Below are 17,777 nucleotides of genomic sequence, written 5' to 3'. Positions count from 1 at the left end.
CAAAATCAATGAACTAGGCGAAGCTGAGCTCTGGAGGTTATGCCTCTCATCGAAGGTTTCTTTTCCGGGAAGTTGCTTTGGCCTGGTTAGTCAGAGCGCTGGTGGCAGAGAATTGCTCCAGGCTGTGGACCCTTTCCCAAATCTTAACTGTACTCCATAGTGTGGGTAATAATAATAATAATAATAGCTAACATTTATTGAGCGTTTCCTGTGCATCCCACACTGTGCTATGGGCTTTACGGGGAAGATACAATTTAATTTCCACAGTGTCCCTATGAGGGTAGGTACTATTATTTATCCCCATGTTACAGATGAGACAGATGAGGAAGCTGAGGCTTGGTGACTTTCCTGAGATCACACACCTAGTGATTTGTGAAAGAGCAATCAAACCCAACTCCACCTGCTTCCAGAGTCTGCCTTGTGAGTTGCTCCACCATCCTGCTGTGCCAGGAGGCCTTGTCAGGAGTCTCAGCACCCACTGCTGGGGCTGGGGGGAGAGCAGCGATGGAATTATCCAGGTCTGGGATGGCTGGACAAAGGCGATTAGAAGAGCCTTGACTTTTGGGGACAGAGTGTGCAAAGGCCAGAAGAGGCAGGCATTGGGCTCAGGAGTGAGTGGTTTCTTTATTCTCATTTGTCCATTTCCCAGTTGGCCTGAGAGGCTCTGGTCTCATCAGTTGGGTTGATCTCTCTTTACAGCCCGATTTTACAGACCACCTAGTGTCATTTCCACAGCTGCCTTAACGGGGCAGGGGAACACATTGTGCTAAGCTCTGAGACCCAAGGAGGCATAAGCCACAGTGTCAGTCCTCAAGGACCTACCTTACAATCTTGCACTTGTTATATAGTGTAATATAAATTTCAGACCATACAAGTGAGCATTTGTCTGTGACGAGTGTTCCAGAGTTCTGAAGCTGGGGTGAGAATTTAGAGGCGAATTTCCGCTGAGTGTGGTGAGGGCATGGCAGTTACTTAAGAACACTGAGGACCCTCCGCTGTGGTTATTTACTGGAGTGTTCCCATTCCAGGGATAAAGGTATGACAAAGATGGTCCAGGTTCACTTGGGATTAATTAGCTGCCTTAGCCACTCACAGACCTGGGTTTCTTTTTAATGTTTGTATTTACCTCAGATTCTTTTTTGCCCTCTTGACCCATTTGGGCCTTTCAAAGGCTGACACTGAAGTGGCATTGGCTTCCATTCGTATGTGGAATGCTCATTCCCACTGAGAGTTGACCCCAAATTTTGTTTTCCAAAGCCACTGAGAAGGCCTGGTCTGAGCTCTTAGGTATTAAAGGAAGAAGGTCAGTACTGCTGTTACTTCTGCTTTGTTTCCTTCGAGTTCCCTCTCTGCCTCTCTTTCCCTCTCACCGCACTCTACCCTTTTATCCTTGTACCTTGAGATGCCCTGTGGCTGCTAGTGCTCTTTTGGGGAGAATTCCAGGGAGATTGCTTCAGAAGTGGGTTGGTCCTGGTGGGCCACTCGGGAGGGCTTCTGGGAGCCAACTTTGGCTCCTGTGGAAGAGGAGCCTCTGAAAGCTGGCATTTATGGCCCTGGGCACTGTGAGTACCTCCCTGCCTCACTCCTTTACCAACTTATAGCTGGGAGGAGATGGAGGCATCTGTCTGAAGACTTTGGGTCTGAACCCTAGGCCTCTCCCTGGGCCCTGGGATGGCTAGTGTCTTAATTCAGTTCCATCCAGTGTGATGAGTATTTATTGGACATCTGTCACGTGCCCTCCAGAAGGTGACCATCTGGTTAGAGAGAAAGACTTACACCTGCAACGCAGTTTGAGGCTAACACAAGACTGTGTAGTGTAAGGTGCTATCTTATGGTGCAGTCGAGAACACGGAAGGACAGGAGAGATCAGGGAGGCTGGAGGAGTAGGGGAAGGTAGTGCTGGAGCTGAGCTTTGAGGGATGAGCAGGGCTTGGCTATGTGGAAAATGCTGGCATCAGAAGGAACATCGTGAAGGAACTGCTGGGGGCCAGCAAAAGAGCAAATCAAACCAGAGAGAGTTTGGTCAGAGTTTCGGTCAGATTCTCCTGATGAGTTAATACCCTATTACCCGGAACAAGGGGTGGAGCGCCCTTTAGTGGGTCTCAGTGGCAAACTCGTGAATATATTTTAGAAGTGAGTGACCTGCTTTCCTGTGTTGTGTTACACACGATAGATACTTATGTATGTTGGTCATTGGCGCTTTCACAGCAGAGAACTGAAACAAGGATGGGGGCAGCTGATGGCGCAGCGTCCACGCGACCGCACCTCTTTGACTCGCAGTCCCTTCCGGGTCTTCTACCTGCCCCCGCACCACGGCCCCCAGCTTATCAATTGCAAAGGAAGCCAGCCATAGACTGGAACCGGCCTGCCCCCAGTCCTTGAAGATACCTGACATTCTCGGGAAAGTGAAGGCCAGAAAGGAGGAGGAGAGACTAGGAGAAGAGGAAGGAAGGTTGGGTTCTGCTTTTCCGGACATTTCACTGCTGAAGGGATTCATGATCCGGGGCTGACGGAGGAGGGAGCAAAATGGGCAGGGTGGGAAGAAATAGCGAGGAACCTCGATGACATTTGTCACCTTCTACCCATGGGGGTGTCGCGGACACGACTCCAGGTCCCCCAGCTGATGTTTCTCTCCCGTCTTCACCTCTGCCTCTTTCCTCCTAGGTAGGTTTTGAAATCCCCCTGCAGATATTTCTATGGAATGGTAGCAGCGGAGTGGTGGTTTGTACCTCTGGCTAGGGTGACAAAGGCATCTGTAGTGCCTTTTCAAAATCCAGATTCTCGGGCCACACTTCAGACCTGGGGGAGCCGGGCATGGGAACTTAGAACCTGGAGTTTTCCTAAGCTCCCCAGGCAATTCCGATGCGCTGAAGTGAGGACCCCCTACCCCACTGTGTCGGGGTCTCTGATCCAAGGCTTCCTCCCTGGAGTTTGGCCCCGCAAGCTGTGCCCTTTGCCCCTTCCTCCCCGCGCCCTTCACCCAAGCACCTGTAGAAACTTAAGTAAGTAGTGAAGTCTTCTGAGTCTTCTGTTTTATGTCACAGCTTCTCCTTAGTTTCTTTTCACCATCATTCCCGGGGGCTTCTCAGGAACATTCTCCCGAAATCCTGAAGCTGTTGGCACCTCACCCTAGATTAAAGGAACACGTAGAGTCATTGGCTACTGAAGGCACCAGCCATAATCTACCAAAGTTGTCACAGGTAAAACTCCACTCACCCAGCTCGCTCGTGACGCTTCGTTTGGCTGTTTTGTGGGCAAACATGGGGAGTGAGCCCTCACCCTCCTACCTCATTCGGTTCCTGAGAAAGAAGAAATGGAGTCGCTCATGGCTGCGTTCTTTGCTAGAAGGCTATTTCTTAAAGATGAAATTGGATTTTAGGTGGGGGCCCGGGGTTGATGATTTATTACGTTCAGTTTTCAGTTCTTGGTCAGATCCAGCTGAAAGAGAGAGTTGACAGACCTAGAAAGGAACTGGCCCACTTCCCCTGGAGCCCTTCAGTCGGGGTGGCTTTATCAGCTTAGGGGTGGAGCCTGGGAAGAGGGCCTGACAGCCCCTCCTTTCCTGCTTTTTGTTTGCGCAAGCTGCTCGTCTTTGAGCACCAGCTAAGTTCCTTGTGCAAAGACAACTCCATTTGATCCCCAGGGGGAGGTAATTTCATATTCCTGCATCGTGTCTTACACGTAAGTAGACTTCCAATACATATTTGGAACCGGGGAGAGGGAAGAGACTTAGGAAGTCGCAGGTATTTGAGTCTTTGAAAACGATGGTCTCCAGGTACTAGCTTTCCCAGCAGAGGGCAAGTGGGCAGAGGCTGGGGCTCAGAAGGGCAGACATGAAGGCAGAGTTGAGCTCTGAAGATCTAGGCACCTCTGGACATCTGCCTGCCCTCCATCTGTGATCTGTGATCCTCCCCTGTATGTGAGCCCTGGGGTCTCTGTGGCTTCTTGGATTCTCTGACAGGTGAGAATCTTACATTTCCCTGACTTCTTTCCCCGCTCTGGAGAATGAATAACATGCGGGTGTACCTGACTCAAAAAAGGGTGGGGGCAGAACTTCGAGTATCTCCTGAAATCAAAGCACCCCTAGTGCATTTCAGTACTTGTTTGAGATCATTATTACAGGATTGAGAACCCTAACACTGAACCAAAGTGTCTGGAGTGACTTCTAGTGACAGCTCAATCTGAAATGAAGAAAAAGAGCACCCTTGGCTTTCCCATGTGAGCCAGCTGGGGAGCAGGGATTGGGTTTCCACCCAAACTTTGCCTTGCAAAGCAGTGTACTGTGTAGACTGTGCCTGGGGCTCGTGGAAAGGATGTGGCAGTGCCACAGTGCTGAAAAAAACCCCCGAACTCCCCAGGTTAGGGACTCAGAAAACCCACATCCTTTTTCTCCTCACCTCATCATTTTCTCCCAGCTGTGCACTGCCCAGTTTTCATCTGTCTACCAATTTTTGGGGGTTGGAGTTGGAGGGGAGAGAACAGCATGAGCGTTTTGACCCATGTGCTGTGGATGTGGAGTAGAGAGGGGTTCTCTAGGTAAACCTGCATAAACACCTTGTCATTGGATTTGTTTTTTCTCGATCCGTCTCCTGGACAGAAATTCTTTAAAAGGCTAGAGACATTATTGATCGTTTTGCCAAATGATCTTGTCTCTTTTTCAGACTTTTCACCCAAAATCTAGTGAAAAGTCTAATTTGTCCCTAGTTTGTTTGACCAGTATAACACATAGCTCTGGAGCGTGAGGGCACTCGGCAGGCCTGTGAACACACCTGTGCCAGAGCCTTCCCGAAAGTTCTTTGGGAGCTGGGTGTGGGGCTCGAGGATGACCCGGAATGGCAGTGAGGGTGAGAGGAAGTTCTGAGTGGCTGGATGTACCCTCGCTGTACTGCATGCCTTGGTTTCCCTCAGGTAGTGACTGGGGTGTGACTTGGAGAGGAGCAGGGCCTGGCACTGCACCTGCCATTCTCCCCTTCAGCGCGGCCCGAGGACTCTCTCCCTACACGCCTTTCTGTCCTTGGCTCGGACAGAGGTTCCTCCGCTGCGCCCCAGCCGGGCCTGCCTGTGCCCTATGCCCGCCCATCAGTTAAGCTACACGTCCTCTAGATGATCAGCACTGTGTGATATCTTCTCATCGTGGCCCCGGGGAGAAGTATCAGAGGACGATGTTGGTCGTGAGTAGATCCTGACGTTTGGCTCTTCCTTTCCAGGAAACGCTGGAGCGCCCACATTGTTCTGGTCAGGAGGCGGCAGCAGCCGGGGGGCACAGAGGCAGCCCGATGAACCTCGTGCCGGTGAAAGGGGACAGGCAGCAAGACGGCCCGGAAGACCAGGACGGAGCGCGGGAGGAGGGGGCCGCTGCCTCTCCCCAAGCTGCCTCCAGCAGGAGCGGCAAATGCCAGGAGAAGAAAAGGAAGGGCTGCCAGATGGAACCCCAAGACCCCGAGGTGCCTAGGAAAGTGTCTAAGCCAGGTGCGGACTCTACCCGGGGGGGCAAACGGCTCAGAGGAGGGCCCGGCTCACCAGTCTGTGGAGGTCCCTCACCCTCCATGGGAGGGCTCCACGGCTCTGCCGCCTCCGGGGTGCCCGTGGGGTTTCTGTGAGTGCACAGCGTCAAGTACTGACATCTCATGCCCTCGATGGTGTCACCTCCTTCCAGGCCAGCCTCTGGCCACCCCCATCCCCATTCTGGGAAGGTAGGACGAGGGCAGCACGATCCGGCCTCACTCCACTCATTCCCAGTCGTGTTCCCATAGGCAGGCATCTGAGAAGCAGCGGCCGCAGCTTGATACCTTTCCCAGAGCGGCTGGCAGTGCCAAGATTCAGTGTCAGCTCTGAAGGCCTGGCTCAGTCCGCGGAGTTGCTGCCGCCGCCGCTTGTTGAGTGAGGCGCCTGTTGCATTTGAAGGAAGCCCCCAGGGCTCCGGACGGTCCCTGACTTGCGCGTCTCTTTATGGGACAGTTGGAAGCCTGTGAGCGCCTGTTTCAGGGTAACCCATTCTCAGTGGCTCACGTGGCCACTAAATCAATTCTCTGGGAGGTGGTGAGAGTGGCAGACTGAAAAAATAATTGGGTTCTTTTGCCTCAGAAGTGCTGTTTTGTGAAACCAAGGTTGCTTCACCTCTGACTTCTACTTTCTAAACCACAGATCATCCCGCTGCTCCGGGGGCCAAACCTGCTCTGTGTGTTCCACTCGCATCTTTTGACGCCTCTGACCTTGAATGCTCCCTCTGTATGAGGTACGTGATGTGTACTGTCACTGCCTGAGTGTTCTTCCCCTCTGGTGTCTGGACTTGTCTGCTAGTGAACTACCGCTCGGTTGGTTAGCATGGAAAAGCGTGGTTCTGACAAAATGGAAATCACGCCATTAGCTGTCACACGGGCTAGCTTGTGTCCCTTGTTTACAGACTGCATTTCCCGCACTCCTGACTTCGAAATACCTAGGGAGTGGGAAGGAAACGGTCTACTCAGAGGTCACAAACTGATGGCCCACAGGCTGGCTGTCTTTTGTTCGGCCTTCAGGGGATTTGGGGGCTTGTGAAAGGTGTATTTTTTTTTCTTTTTTTTGTGGTACGCGGGCCTCTCACTGTTGTGGCCTCTCCCGTTGCGGAGCACAGGCTCCGGACGCGCAGGCCCAGCGGCCATGGCTTACGGGCCTAGCCGCTCCGTGGCATGTGGGATCTTCCCGGACCGGGGCACGAACCCGTGTCCCCTGCATCGGCAGGCAGACTCCCAACCACTGCGCCACCAGGGAAGCCCTGAAAGGTGAATGTTTTGAGACAAGACACACACTCCAGTTGGTCACGGTCGCCCTCCCATGGCCACTGCCTTACACCAGCCTTCCTCTCACATTTGCTTTGCTTTCCTGGCGCCTTGTGGGCATTTAAGTTTGTGACCCTGGAACTAATCTCAGCTGGCTACCTGATCAAGATCTCAAAGCTCAAGGGCCAGTGTCAGCACCACAGGCCTATTCTTTGGAAGCCAAGAGAGGGCCTGACTAGTTTTTGTTCTGTGCCTTGCACAGTAGTCAGTAGTGGGCATGTACCACTTGGCCAAGCATCTCTCCTCCACCCACTGCCACATCATCTCTACTTTCTCCGACCTCTGGACACACAAATTTTCCACATGCCTGCCCACCCTCCAACATACACAAAAAGGAAACTGCTACAGTCGTGGTCTGTGCAAAGAAAGTACTTTCACTTGTTTCATTTCACAGCTGTGGCTTTGTGGCTAAGAGGAGCTGCTCCAAAGCCAGGGTGCCTGGGTTTCAACCGAGGCTCTGCCACTTACTGGCTGTTTGACCTGGAGCAAGCGACCTTCTCTGCCACTGTTTTCTCATGAGTAAAATAGAGAACAGTAGTACCTGCTCTATGGGGTTGTTATGATTGAGAAAATCTATTTAAGACACTTAGAATACTGCCTGACATATAGTAAGTACTCAATAAATGTTAACATTTTTTTCCTAGACCAGAGGTTCTTTAACTTTAGGTCCATGGACCCCTGAGGGGGTTCTATCTATGGATTCTAATAGGTCTAAGAATTCCCTGAAGTTATATGTAAAAGTGTGTGTGTGTGTCTGTGTGCGTGTGTGTGAGTTTTCCAGGACAAGGTCCACAGCTTTCAGTAGATTCTCAAATGTGCCTTCCCCCGCCCCCCAGAAGAGCTTTAAAAGGAGGCTGAGATATTTGCACAAAAGTTGTTAAGATGGTTGAACCAAGAGAAGAGGTGTCAAGAAAAATCTTTCGGTCCACCACACAGATGGATCCAGCCAACGGAGGCCCCTCAGACGTTTTCTTGCCCTTTACAAGCACATATGCCTTCCATGTCAATCCCAGGCATACTTGGAATGACTTTTTTTGTCCTCTGAATAAAAATGAGTAAGGTAGCCATTACCCAAACACATACTTTTTCTCTCTCTTAAAAAAATTAAGAGTTGTCAGATTTGCTCATAAGCTCAGACAGACTCGATAAAGAATGTAGCAGCACTCGAAGAAAGCCTTCCATATGCTGTCTGAGTTTAGGTGGAGTGGGCGAGGGTAGGATGGGCTGTATAACCAGTTCCCCCTCCCCCTCACAACAACATAGCAGGTGGGTCGTGCCAGAGCCAAGTTGTGAGATGATAGACAGACTGTGCTTCCAAGCAGACAAATGGGCCTCCACAGGTAATAACGCCTTTGTGACCCTCAGCCCGTGATGTGAGCCATGGTCCTTCAGATGTCAGACTTTGATAGACCTGATTCAGCTCACTCAGAAAGCCTGGGTCTTCGGTGTACTTATCCTCCTTAACACTCCTCCCGGCATCCCGGGGACGCAAAATCAAACACGCAGACTCATCCTGTTTGTGTTTTCCCTGAGGGCTAAGAATCCTGAGGTTGAAGTTCTTTTGTTCCCTTTCCTCTGCTTTCTCCCTTTCATCTTGTTTGTCCCTGATCTCAACAGGGAGCTTCAGAGAAGGGTTAGAAATTTGGTCCAAGAAATAAACACCAAGAGGATAAGACCCCCTTCTAGTTGGCTCGCTCTGAGTTTAAAAGCCATTATTTCCCTTATCCTGCCCCTCTGTTCTAAATGAGACTTCAAAGCAAAAACCCATCTTTGCCTGGAGAAGCTATTGTATGGGCTGGTAAGTTACCGGGGCCGGGGGTGGGGTGGGTGGGAGGGACTCTAGCTGCTTTACGGTGAAAAGAAGCCTGCCAAGTCTAGAGAACATTTCTGATCGCAAGGCTCTTAAAACTGTAGCCCTAGTTCAAAAGCACGTAGTTCCCCTTCCAACAGGGCTTGTCTCCAAGTCAGAAATCACATGTTGACAGAGGCCATTTCAAATATATGCTTTAGCTTGAATTATTGCAGTCTTGGAAAAGCTCCTGTTTCTACCTCTCTTTAGTGTTTTTCTTTTTTAAATCGTTATTAGGATTATCATTACGTTCTGTTACGACCCTCGTGTGTCTTTGGTGGAGAGGGTTTAAGGGTAGATATTTTCAAACGATCTGCCGGGTCCTGAAACTATAGACGTTTGTACCTCCTGTGCAGGTTTCTAGAATGAAATCCAGTGCCGTGGTGCTGCATTGGTAGAAGACAAGTTAGAGTGTGAATTTATTTGTTCTGATTCTAGAGGGAAAGCCAGGAGCGGCTTATAAATTCCTCAGGGAAAATGGTGGAGAGAGTGAATGGAACAGTGAATGAGAAACTTTCCAGTCTCCGTTCCGAGTTTCCCTTGCTGGACGGGCAGAGCTCTGCTGTGGGAAGTCACTGTCTGCCCCTCAGTCTTTAGTGCGTGCAGATCCTCCCTTGGGATTTACCTGCTCCAGATATCCTAGCCCTGGGGGCCACCTCTGGGGCTCACCTCTGGGGCTGCTGTGGAGCAGCACTTTTGGGGTGACAAGGATATTTTGAGATGTGGAGCAGGAATGTTTGATATTTGAACCAGTTACCTAATGGCCCAGTGACCTCTTTGTCAATTGAAATGAAAAGCTTTATATTTAACCTAGTTTTAGCTGCTCAGTTCACTTTCTCTCTCTCTCTCTCTCTCTCTCTCTCTCTCTCTCTCTCTCTCTCCCCCTGCCCCCTCCCTCCTCCTCATTCCCTCTTTGCTGTCATTTGATAGCAGCAAAAGAGCACAATACAAGGATGTAACTGGTGGGAAAAGATAGCTATTTCCAGACAAGCCAAACATCTTATCCGGGCTGACATCTAACTGAAAGCATTTATTATGACTATTGTTTACTCCATCACTGTGACAATGTAAAATGCTTTCTTGTGAGAAAATCTGGCCCTGCTCTGATTTATAAATGCCCCCCTGAAGTGTTTTCCGAAATCATTACCTAAACTGGTACATAAAAGGGAGAGGGATTTGAGTATATATCTATTTCTAGCTCTATCTACATAGAGAGAGTTTCTCTCTCTCTGGCAGTGGGGAGAAGGAAGGGAGAGAGACAGAGAAGGAGAGAGAAAAGGGTGTGTGTGTGAGTGTGTGCATCTACATGTACGTGGATGGTATGTGTTCTAGATATAGATGAACACACAGTCGTGGCTGTGTCATATAGTGGAGAAGGAGGATGGGCTTGTGACTCACATGTGACTTCACACCCCAAGCCCTGCTACTTATTAGCTAGCTATGTGACCTTGCGCAAGTTCTTAAACTTGTCTGAGTCTTGATTTCCTCAATAGTAAAATGGAGCCAGGCAAATTATTGCCTGTGACTGTATAAAGTTAATTTATATGAAAAACAGTATTGTACACATCCAGGATAGCAAGAGAAATATATTCCATCTGTCCCCAGTCACTTTACTCAGTCAGCCTGAATATAGAAGTGGGTTGAGTATTGAAAGATGATATATTCTAATCATCTGAACCTTGAATTATTTCAGAGCAATAATTATGCAGCCTCTGTGGCAGCATTCTTGTTTGTGACCCCTCAGATCAGGAGCATTTTAATCATAGCCCTTGCTAAGAGTTGCTGTATCCTTTTGTGTCTGTTTCATTCATCTGCTCATTAATTGTCAGTATTTATTGCAATTAATTGGCCAGCTATATCATTATTATTTGTATGTGGATTGCATTCTTCAATGAACAGAAGGCTTGAAATTCTCAAGAAAAATGGTTTTGCAGATACAGATTCATCAATCAGTCTTCATCATTAGCGTCATCAAGTAATGTATAAAAAGCATTCGGATTCATAGGTCTCAAATTACTGAGGAAATGAGATCATCTGGTTTGGCTGCTTCTAGTAGTTAGATCACAGCAGCAGTTCCCCAAATCAGCCTGCAAATCTCAATTTTGAAAAACACTTTAAATTGTGAAATAGACACAGTGGGAAAGTATGTAAAAATATGAATATATTCTCTTAACAAAATATTGTAAAGAGGATACTCACAGAACCCCTCTCAGCCCAAGAAATAAAACATTGCCAGGACCCCAGAAGCTGCCCGTGTGCCCCTTCCAAATCACGACCCCCCCATTGCCCCTGAAACCACTATCTTGGCACCCTTGTATGTATCTCTAAACTGTGTAATTTCGGTGTTCCTATTTTTTAAAAAAACTTTATATAAGTTGAATTATCCAGAACGGATTCTTTTTTTGTGGCTTCTTTTCCTCAGGATGAAGATTTATCCATGTTATTCCATGTAGGTGAAGTTTGTTCATTTTCATTAGTGTATAGTGTCCCATTGTATGAATCAACCAAAATCAGTTATATTCTGGATGGATATTTGGGTTGTTCCTAGTTTAGGGCTCTTATGGACAACGTTACTATGAACAGTTTTTATGTCTGCTGGTGCATATATAACTCTTTGCCCATTTTTGATTGGGTTATCTCTCTTTTTCTTACTGACTTGTAGGAGCTCTATGTATGTTCTACACATAAGTCCTTTGTTAGTCACGTGTGCTGCAAATATCTTCTCCTGCTCTGGCTTGCCTTTTTGCTCTCTTAATGGCACCTTTCGACGTGCTAACAAGTTCTTAAGTTTAATGCAATAACAATGATCAATCTTTTCATTTACAGTTAGCTTTTTCGTGTGTGTGTCCTGTTTAAGAAATCTTTTTTTCCCCCTGAGGTCAGAAAGATGTTCTGTCTTGTCTTCTAAAAGCTGTACTGTTTGCCTTTCACATTTATTTTTACAGCCCACATGGAATTGCTTTTTGTGTATGGTGTGAGAGGCAGTCCAACTTCTTTACCCCCTACGGATAGCCAACTATCCCAGATAGCGTTATTGAGAATGCTATTTATGTATTGAAAATCCTCCCTCTGCTTTGAAGTGCTACACTTGTCATAAATCAAGAATCTGGGTCTCAGTCTATTTCTGGGTTTTCTTTTCTATTCCACGGATCTATTTGTCCTTGTGCTAGTCTTGCTCTGTTTTAATCACTACTGCTTTATCGTGAGTTCTGATGTCCGGTAGAGCATGTCCTCCTACATTGCTACTATTCAAAAGTGTCTCAGCTCTTCTTGGCCCTTTGCCTTGCCTTATAAAGTTTAGAAATCAACTTGCCAGGTTCCACAAAAACAAACAAACAGTAAAATCACCCATTTGGGTTTTTATTGGGACTTAGTTAGGTCTTCTTTACTTTCTTTCAATGAAATGTTTACAGTTTCTTTCAATAGAGGTCTCATAAACTTTTGTTAGATTTATTCCTGGGCACTCAATTTTCAAAAGCAATTGTAAATGTCATCTTTTCAAAAATGTATTCTCTCATGCTTGTTGCTGGTATATAGAGCTACAGTTGAATGGGGTGTGTGTGTGTGTGTACTTCTCTAGCTTCTTTGCTAATTCTATCAATTCTCATTAATTCTAATAATCATTCTATAGATTCTTTTAGATTTTCTAAGTTCATCAACATACCATTTGTGAATAACAACAGATTTGTTTTTTCCCTTTTAAGTCCTCAAACTTTTTTTCTCCTTGCCTTAGTACACTGGTTAGGACCTTCATCAAAGAGGTTTTCTGAAAATTAATTTTACTTTTTGACCAATTTAGTAACTAAAATTTATTAACTCGGTTCAACAAATTAACTGCTTTTTAAACAGGTAGATAACATTTAAAAAGTAGAAAACAGTAAATATATGAAAAATCTCTCTCCTAGTCCAGACCTTCATTGGCTTGTTAAAAATATCAAACCTCCACTCTTCCCGTTGACCTCCTGAATTGTATACTTTATCCAGTGAGACTTTGCCACGTCTGTGTTTTTAAAGTTCCGCCTGGGACTCTGATAATTAGGTTTGGAGACCAACAGAGTAGATTCGCCTATGCAGAGGTTAGTAGGATTGTGTAATACAGTGATTCCCAACCCCGGCTACACATTAAAACCACCCCAGGAGTTTGACAAATCCTGATGCCTGGTCCTTACCCTGGACCAACTGCTCTGCATCTCTGTAGGTGAGATCCTGGGCCTCTGTAGTTTTTTAAAGTTCCCCAGGTGATGATGGGAGGGCGGTGGTCTGGGCAGGAGCAAGAGGGAGGGTTTACTCAGGGGCACAAGGAGACACTTGGGGGTGACAAGCATGTTCATTATCTTGGTTGTGGAGGTGGCCCCGTAGGTGTGTACGTGTGTCAGAACTTCTCAAGCTGTACGCTTAAAGTATGTGCAGTCTATACATCTATGTCAATAATACATCTCTAAAGCTATTTAAAGAAAAAGCAACACACGTGGTTCTCTCACACAGCAGTGGTTGAGAATCACTGTTCTAACAGAAAAGGCACACTACTGGAAGGGGAAGTCGTGTACCTTTTCTTTTTCCATTTCATCTGCCAACAGTTGGCTGTGTACTCTTAGATCAGCCACTTCATCCCCTCTGGATCTCAGTTTCTTTCTGATTGGTGGGTTCGATTTTTTTCTCAAGTACTTTTCAGCTCTGACGCTCTGATTCCTCTGTTCAGCCTGGCTGTGCGGGCCAGGCTGCTGGTGCACCTCCTGGCCACACGAGGGGGCTGTGCAGCCTGCAGCCTCTTCCTCTCAACTGAACGCTCTTGTGAGGTCAAAATAGGCTGGTCAGGCGTCTTTCCCTTCTTTCTGTCCTCTTGGTGAGTGCGAGCTCCGCTTCTGAAGCATCATCTTCAGCTGCCCCCATCCAATGGTCCTGCTACAGGTGAGCCTTTCTTTAAGCAAAATAAATCCATGAATCTCTGAATGTACAGAACAGCTTTTTAAAAGATCCTCAGATTGCTTTGAAAAAATAGACAGCTCCTGAAAAACAATTAAAATAGGATCTAATTAAAGTACGTGTATACATACACATGTATATATGTATGTGTCTGTCTGTCTATCCATCAGTAAGCACATTAATAATATTACTCTGTTGTCCCTAGGAAAATGATCCATCCATATAAAAGGCAGTTATGTTTGTTACAGGTGCAATTTTGAGATCCTTCAGGCTGTAAACATTGCTTAGGTGAAAAATGGAATCAAGGTTAGCAAATAAGCCTAGTCTTTTCCCACTGTAATATGATATAAAGTACTTAAAGATGGGAGTGTGTGTTTGTTTATCTATGTGTTTACATATATTCAGGTGAACAGGTTGGCTAAGTATTTTAGAATGGAATCTATTCAAGACACTCTGGGCATTCATCTTCATTTTTCTAGGACCTGACAGGGAAAAAAATGTGGATGCCCTGGAAGAGACTGACTAGAACTAATGTTACCAAATGATCTAGCTATGTCCTAAATTTTAATGAATGCATAATTTAATGCATTTCAATCCAGCTCAGAAATAAAAAAGCAAATGCTTTTCTGAAGTGCAACAACGGCAGGGTCTTTTTTAAAAAGGAAAAAGAACCCCCTCCCACCCCCGCACATAGAATTTCCCAAATAATACTATAAAACCTGAACATTGAATAGCTCTGTCTTTCATGTTTGGTCTGATTGCAGTTTTCTTGCATTCTGATTCCTAAATTTCAGATTATTCTATGAGCCAGTCACAACACCCTGTGGACACACCTTTTGCTTAAAATGCCTTGAAAGATGCCTAGATCACAATGCGAAGTGTCCACTGTGCAAAGATGGTCTTTCACAGGTAAAACGTTCTTTCTTTCTTGATTGGGTTAGCTTACTGGGAATTGGGTACGAAGACAGCATCCTATTGGATCCCAAGCCACTGCACTGTGCTAGAGCAAAACACCCCCTCAGACCGTTTATTTCTCCTGTCTTAGAGCCACCCCTCCCCTCTCCACAAAGTCCTTCAGGGAAATGAGGCAACATCTAGCTTTTTATGAACTGTCAGTAGTGAAATTAATTTGTGTTGGAAACAAAAGTATCAAAATGATGATAAGCACAGATCAAAATGATGATAAACATGGATCCTTGTTCTAATCCCATCATGGCAGCTGATTCACTGTCATGTTGGGTGAATCTTTTGTCCTCCCTGGGCTTGGACTAGATGAGCTCCGATGTCCCCTTATCATCAATGTTTATTCTGTGGTTTGAAGAGATCACTCCCAGGTCCCCAGGAAAACCTCACAGACCTTCATTGTGGTCCTTGCCCCACTCCTCAGCTGCCACTGTACTTATTAGCAGACATTTGTCAGCTGGAAAATCTCTGGGGCTTCCAGATTCTCTAAAATGAATCACACAAACTGCCACCTTTGTCCTTCAAATGGACTTGCTGTAATTTTTTATAGCACAAGCAGATCTGGGAATCCATCTTGTCCCCCCAGGGACTTGTGTGCCATATTTTACAATCAGTATAAATGTTCCTTGACCCCTGTCATCCCTGAGGAGAGGTTGGAGATGATGCAAGACTATCTCTAGGTGAATGTAGATCCAGAGGAGTCATGTGTCAAGCTTTCCCAACACCCCAACATTTAAATTAAGGGAAGGGAGTGAAATAATCATCCAGGATAGCCCTGAGGCTGTGTATTGGGCTGGGGGGCAGGGTCAATGTCATATCTGGCCTAGGTGAAGAGGTGGTATTTGCTGTCCTGATTGTAGGTGAGAAGCCCATGGTCCTTATACTTCAATAATACACTGGTGTTGTGGTAACACTACAACATCCAGATTAACAGAAAGAAGGAAAATCTACCGTTAAAATTTTAGTATGTACCTGTACTGGGGTTTTGTTTCAGCATCAGCGGAGGAGTCACCTCCTTCTTGGAGAGGCTACCTCCCGAGTCATTGCTTTTCCCCAAAGACTGGGACTGGGCAAAGCAGCCGGTTTTCCTGCAGCCAGGCAATGGCAGTGGCTGAAAAGGCATCGTGGAGGCAGAGGCTGTGAGGTCCTGGACTTAGGGGCTAGAAGATATTCCCATCTCTCTCTGTGTCTTCACACAGGGTCACACTTGCACCATTTTCCAGAGAGAGAAATATCTTATTCCGATCATGTTCACTGCGGAATAGGCAGACGTAGCCCGTACTGGGAAAGGAAAAAATGTCTGAAGCCTGCCGTTTTATACTCAGGAGCTCCCCCTGCTGGGTCTGTGTGGGTAGTTTCCATAGACAGCAGTTCTCTGCAGATGTTTTTTTTCGTTCCCATTGTCTGGTTCACACAAACACCCACTCCTTACAGATCCCTGGATATGCACGGACTAGGGGTGTTTGGGAGGAGAGTAATAGTGACAATTGACAACTGAGCCCGAGTTAGGTTATGAAATCAGGTTTTATAACATAAATCCAGTGATACCTAGACGGTATAATAAAAAAAATAGGCAAATGAAATCACCAGTATAGCTTTTCTTTTTAAAACTAAAGTTAGAGGAGAAAAAACTATGTATAATATATAGACTTGAAATATCCCGAAGCCCAAGCATTGGGGTGGGGTTGGGAGTGGGACACAGCAGGAAAGGATCAATAATTGAAAATTGCTTTTTAGTTCCCTGAACCTTTTGACCACGGACTTTCAGCATATCCCAGATGGAGACCATTTCTGGGAGCTTATAAACGCAATAATCAGAAAAAGGAAAGGAAAGGATTTTCTCCCTTTCTTGACAAGAACATGATCTCAATCAATTTCAGTGTTTTAGGAAAGCTATGACATTTTAAAAACTCCATTGCAGGTCTTTTTCCCTTTTTAAAATAATTTTTCTAATTATAAAAGTAATTCATTGCATGTGGGGTTTTTTTAAGCTAAACTCTAACCTCCAGAGAATATATACATTATGATATTATCAGCTGCCAATGTGTGGGTCTAAATTACTCCAGTATGTGGGTCATTTAACTGTTCTGCTGATTACATCAGAAGTGCTTTGTGTTTTTCTGATGACTCTGCATAATATCTAATTGCCTTGTTCCCCGTATAGTGCTTGGCATCAAGAAAATACAGTAAAAATGTCATAATGGAAGAGCTAATAGCTAAATTCCTTCCAGAAGAACTCAAGGAACGAAGGAGGCTTTATGAAGAGGAAATGGAAGAACTTTCTAAGTATGCATATGCACATTGCTGTTTTCAGTTTCACTCATATCAGGTCATAGAACTGAAAGTGTACATTCCCTCCCAGCTCCTCATTTAGTGATACCACGTTGGTAGCTTGAAATTGGCCACAGTGAGAGTATTTACACCACAGAAATTGGCAAATGCTGTAACAAGGGCTTACCCGCTCCATCCCCAGAAAGCCCGTTGTTCATTTACCAGCACCCACTGAAGAAACCTAAGCCAAACCACTGACCAGATCACATACTGGCACTAGTAACTGGGTATCACGGATAACAACTTATTGGAATAATTTAATCAGGGGGGCTTAATGAAGTGCAGTTGACCCTTAAACAACATGGATTTGAACTGTGCGGTTCCACTTATACGTGGATTTTTTCCAGTAGTAAATACTAGAGTCCTACACTCTCCGATCCGTGGTTGGTTGAATCCACGAATGCAGAACCGCGGATACAGAGGAACTTCGGATACCGAGGGCGACTCTAAGTTATATGCTGATTTTCAACTGGGCCGAGGGTTGGCGCCCCTAACCCCCATGTTGTTCAAGGGTCAGCTGTATCCAGAAGACGGTTTTCAGGTACATAAGGAGGTTCTATGAGGTTAAGAACTCTGATATCAGCCAGACCTGGGCTTATGATGCAGTTTTGCCACAAAGTGAGTATACTTCATGACCCTAGGCAAGTCACTTAACGTCTCTGGGCCTCAGTCTCCTCATCTGTAACTTGGGGATAATAATAGACTTGGACTTGTTACGAAGATCAAATGAGCTAGTGCATAGTAAGCACTTAATAAAAGCAATAGTAAGAATGCTGCTTGTTATTACGCTTCCTCTTCCATCACAGCTATTGTGAGAGGTACAGAGTAGGGGTGGAGAAGGAAGTAAGGCTCCAAGCTCTCTGCCTGGCCGGAAGGACAACTCACCTAGCAGA

General features: G+C 46.2%; 1 protein-coding gene across 3 annotated transcripts in view; it reads left to right on the top strand.

The window, feature by feature from the left end:
• LONRF3 (LON peptidase N-terminal domain and ring finger 3) overlaps window positions 1-17,777 on the top strand; it is a 37,084-nt gene that overhangs the window by 8,028 nt on the left and 11,279 nt on the right. For 2 of the 3 annotated variants that reach the window (XM_060086841.1, XM_060086842.1), the window contains exons 4-7: window positions 5,208-5,469; window positions 6,145-6,235; window positions 14,385-14,499; window positions 16,718-16,839. In XM_060086841.1, the coding sequence (XP_059942824.1) occupies window positions 5,208-5,469; window positions 6,145-6,235; window positions 14,385-14,499; window positions 16,718-16,839 (590 nt within the window). Of the gene's footprint in view, window positions 1-3,044; window positions 3,201-5,207; window positions 5,470-6,144; window positions 6,236-14,384; window positions 14,500-16,717; window positions 16,840-17,777 lie in introns of all 3 variants that reach the window. The other variant, XM_060086843.1, reaches the window with a different exon arrangement.

The sequence above is a fragment of the Mesoplodon densirostris genome, chromosome X, assembly GCF_025265405.1.
Source record: "Mesoplodon densirostris isolate mMesDen1 chromosome X, mMesDen1 primary haplotype, whole genome shotgun sequence".
NCBI classification, from domain to species: domain Eukaryota; kingdom Metazoa; phylum Chordata; class Mammalia; order Artiodactyla; family Ziphiidae; genus Mesoplodon; species Mesoplodon densirostris.
This window is presented reverse-complemented; position numbering and strand designations above follow the sequence as displayed.